Source organism: Sinocyclocheilus rhinocerous, unplaced genomic scaffold (assembly GCF_001515625.1).
Source record: "Sinocyclocheilus rhinocerous isolate Xijiao unplaced genomic scaffold, SAMN03320098_v1.1 scaffold1539, whole genome shotgun sequence".
Lineage (NCBI taxonomy): Eukaryota > Metazoa > Chordata > Actinopteri > Cypriniformes > Cyprinidae > Sinocyclocheilus > Sinocyclocheilus rhinocerous.
In genome coordinates, this window is record NW_015662173.1 from 167,703 (window position 1) to 171,931 (window position 4,229).

General features: G+C 41.5%; 1 protein-coding gene across 1 annotated transcript in view; it reads left to right on the plus strand.

Moving 5' to 3' along the window:
• LOC107727888 (alpha-2-macroglobulin-like) overlaps positions 1-1,942 on the plus strand; it is a 17,159-nt gene extending 15,217 nt beyond the window's left edge. Inside the window, exons 25-31 of the mRNA XM_016537925.1 lie at positions 56-240; positions 629-850; positions 930-1,051; positions 1,322-1,403; positions 1,491-1,574; positions 1,668-1,773; positions 1,861-1,942. Of these exons, the coding sequence (XP_016393411.1) occupies positions 56-240; positions 629-850; positions 930-1,051; positions 1,322-1,403; positions 1,491-1,574; positions 1,668-1,773; positions 1,861-1,901 (842 nt within the window). The 3' untranslated portion in view covers positions 1,902-1,942. The remainder of the gene's footprint in view (positions 1-55; positions 241-628; positions 851-929; positions 1,052-1,321; positions 1,404-1,490; positions 1,575-1,667; positions 1,774-1,860) is intronic.
• The last annotated feature ends 2,287 nt before the right edge of the window (positions 1,943-4,229 follow it).

Genomic DNA, 4,229 nt, shown 5'->3' on the forward strand with positions numbered 1-4,229 from the left:
TTATAGATGTTCAGGGTCGTTGGCATCAACTTTCTGTCCTCTGTCTTGTCCGAAGACAATAAGCTCCACTGGTCTCAGACTCCATCTGGTGATACTCTGGCGGTGGAGATCAGCTCATATGTGCTGCTGGCCGTTCTCTCTGTACAGCCTCTCACGACCGCTAATCTGGGCTATGCTAACCGCATTGTCAACTGGCTTGTGACCCAGCAGAATCCTTATGGAGGCTTTTCTTCCACCCAGGTGACTGACTACCAAACATGGGCACAAACATCATATCCGAGTGGAGGTTTTAAACTGGTGCTTATTTTTAGGACACTGTGGTGGCTCTTCATGCTTTGTCTCTGCTCGCTGCTGAAGTGTTCAGCTTGGCTGGTTCCAGCACTGTTACCGTACAGTCCTCAGTGGTAGGAGGAGACTCTTATAGCTTCGACGTGAATCGGGACAACAGGCTGCTGTATCAGGAGAAGCCGCTGAAGAACGTTCCTGGCAGATATAGTGTTCGAGGGAAGGGCTCCACCTGTGTGTCTATGCAGGTCTGAGGCTTTTCCTCCACCCAGGTGACTGACTACCAAACATGAGCACAGGCAGCCTATCTGAGTGGAGTTTTTAATCTGGTGCTTATTTTTAGGACACTGTCGTGGCTCTTCATGCTCTGTCTCTGCTCGCTGCTCAAGTGTTCAGCCTGGAGGGCTCCAGCACCGTTACTGTACAGTCGTCGTCTGTAGCAGAAGAGGTTTATAATTTCGATGTGAATCGGGACAACCGGCTGCTGTATCAGCAGAAGCCGCTGAAGAACGTTCCTGGCAGATATAGTGTTAGAGCGAAGGGGTCTACCTGTGTGTCTGTGCAGGTCTGTGCCTTCACCTGCTTAACTTCTACCTCTATGCTTGTCCCGGTTCTCCTTGTCATGTTTAGTTTTGTACTCCCAGGTTGCATGTTTCTACAACATCCCGACACCCATTAAAGCTTCCAGAACCCTTCACGTTGACGTGAAGGTGGCAAGAGACTGCAAAGTGCGTGGAGCCGATCTCATGTTGAACATCACTGTGACGTAAGAACCGCTTTGACTGTTCTGTTTTACCCTTAACGCATCTTTACACAGCTGAGCTAAGGCTGCTCTGTGCCTGCTCAATTCTCTGACTGTCACATGAAAGCCAGTCAGAATGTAGTTCTGTCCCACCTCTGCCCCTAATATCAAAGCATACAACTGGAATTTCTGCATAATGCTGCTCAGAGGTGGTATAATGGCATTTAAGCCATTTTTGTAGATGCACCCAACTGCTAGTTTTTATTTTTATTTCTTTAACTCCCCTTCATTTAGGTACAATGGTGCAAAACCAACTACTAACATGGTTATCGTGAACATTAAACTCCTGTCGGGTTTCACAGCAGATACGTCACTGGTTCGTATGTTTTAAGATGACTTGTTTGTAAAGTCCCAAGATGCTTGAAGCCGCTTCAGATGTTAATGGACTTCTCCTCCCTCTCAGATTGGATCTCCACCAGATTCATTTGCTCCACTAGTGCAGCGGGTTGATTCTGGAAATGACCATGTGCTTGTGTATCTGAAAGAGGTGAGATGTGCACTGGGTATGTTCTCTATCTGCCCCCTTCATGTGTGCTGTATATGTGCTCCTGTACTTCTCTTCATCCCTTCCATCTCGTAGGTTCCCAAGGGCATCCCCATGACCTACAGGCTACAACTGAAACCGGTTCTTGTAGTGCAGAATCTCAAGCCAGCGGTCGTTGAGGTTTATGACTACTATCAGCCAAGTATGTGTTCAGTGGCTTATGTGTTTGGCTGAATTCCCTGTAGAACATGCGTGTCAAACTAACTTCCTGTTCCTCTTTCACTTTCAGGTGATGAGTTTGAGACCACATATATGGCTCCCTGTCCATGATTGTTTCACTTCTGGCTATTGGATGCATGAATGAAATAAACTTCTAGTTAAATTTAGTCCTTGTTTGCCTCTTTTGTTGAACATCTGACGTGTTTTGAAACTGGACATCTCAAACTTGCACAGATCACAGGGCTAAAATAACCTCTTGAACAGTTTCTTACATGGTTAACCGACTAGGGTCGGCAAAGGTGCCGGCGGGAGCACTTGTATATTTCCCAGATGAGAGAAAATAACTTAATGCTTTGTCACCTTTGATTGGACACGTAATGCATCCCTTTTATCTAAAGGGTCTACTTTTATTTGTGTACTCACCAGATCAATAAAACTGATCTTGAAAGAAAACAAACTGTGCACTCAGTCTTCACTGTCTCGGCGGAGTGCTTTTCGAAACGTGACCCTAAAATGAACCAACTCAGCAAATACTTTACATACAGACATGAGAAATATATCTATAGAAAGCTTGACATGTCTACTCTTAAATGAAGTGACTCTTACCAAAAACAAATGATCTGTGAAAGTAATCCGTATGAAACTAACAAAGTCCAGTTTTCACATCTAAACTTCTCTCGAAGATCACGCACCAATAGTGCTATTGATATTACAGATCTCCACGTGAGATGCGCGACATGTACCACATCACCATAAACCAAGCAGCAATATGTCTTTCTCTACTTTTCATTTTTGATAGACGCTGAGAGGAATACATTTTGTTTACCTCACAAATAGAACGCGAGCGCGGCTGGAGCCAGCGGAGGAGATCTATCAGGCAGAGTAATGTTTCTTAGCATTAGATGAGGTGTTGTGACAGACTTGAATGCTTACTAGTTGGACTTTTCTCAAACCATAATTCCAGACTAATGTGAAATCGAGTGCAACATTTTGAAATGATTTAGCTATCTTTCATTACATCTAAATGTTGTACAGTGTGAGGATGGTTTTATGTTCTATAAACAATACTATATAAGAGTATTTAGACTATTAAAGTAATGTCTACATGTTTAGACCAATCATTACTGTGAAATAAGCTGTCTGCAAATCTGTTCAAACGTGCATAATTTAGTTACTCGGATATAGAATGTTTTTGTACTGTATGATAATGCATACAAAGCATGTGTGCATCTGATATAAAATCACGTGGGCAATATTAGTGATTGCTAGTGTAATATAGTTGCTCCTGATAGTCCTATCAACATGCTCTATTTATTTTAGTGGGGGGGGGTTTAAGAAATTATAGAAATTAATACTTTTGATGCTTTAAATGGATCAAAAGTGGAGAAAGTCATTTTATGTTACAAAAGATTTCTATTTCAGATAAATGCTGTTCTTCTGAACGTACTATTCAAAGAAACCTGAAAGTTCTACTCCGCTGTTTTCAACAATGTTTTTGAGCAGAAAATCATAATATTAGAATGATTTCTGACGGATAATGTGACACTGAAGACTGAGTAATGATGCTAAAAATTCAGCTTTGAAATCACAGGAATAAATTACATTTTATAATTTAAATAGAAAACCGTTATTTTGGATAGTAAAAATATTTCAAAATGTTAATGTTTCTGCAGTACTTTGGATCAAATAAACCGACTTGGTGAGCAGAAGAGACTTCTTTAAAGGTGAGCAGAAGAGACTTCTTTAAAGGAGTCATATGATGTTGCTAAAAATAACTTTTTTTTTTTTGGTGTAATGAAATGTTTATGCGGTTTAAAGTTAAAGAAAACACATTCTTTTCCACATACTGTACATTGTTTCTCCTTTATGCCCCGCCTTTCTGAAACGAGTCTCTTTACAAAGCTCATTGTTCTGAAAAGCGAGGTGTGCTCTGATTGACCAACTATCCAGTGCATTGTGATTGGCCGAATACCTCAAGCGTGTGACGGCAATGTTACGCCCCTACCATACTGTGACGCAGGGTCCCGGAGCGACGAGACTAAACCAATAATACCCATTACAAACTAGGCATTTGTTTCATCCAGTGGGGACATAATTACGGATTATCATGACTTGTACTGTCTCTTTACACGTTACGTATCGCACCGCGTAAACCAAACCATGTCCGCATTTGTGATCGGAGAAATTACAAACAAGTGCTACTCTACACTTCTCAAAACTCTCGTTTGAATCATCAGTGGCAAATTATTTAAATATGAAAACGTACTTACAGTCTGAGTCAGAACAGAACATTGTAGTCCACTCTACCAGGATCAGGAAACAGTCCTCCATAAAATGTGCTGCACACATCTGAATATTTGGTTTGAAGTGTTCTGGAACAGTGTTGTAAATACAACTTAACCACTGATTTCTAGTCGTGTCCTCTTTTGGAAGGCCAAA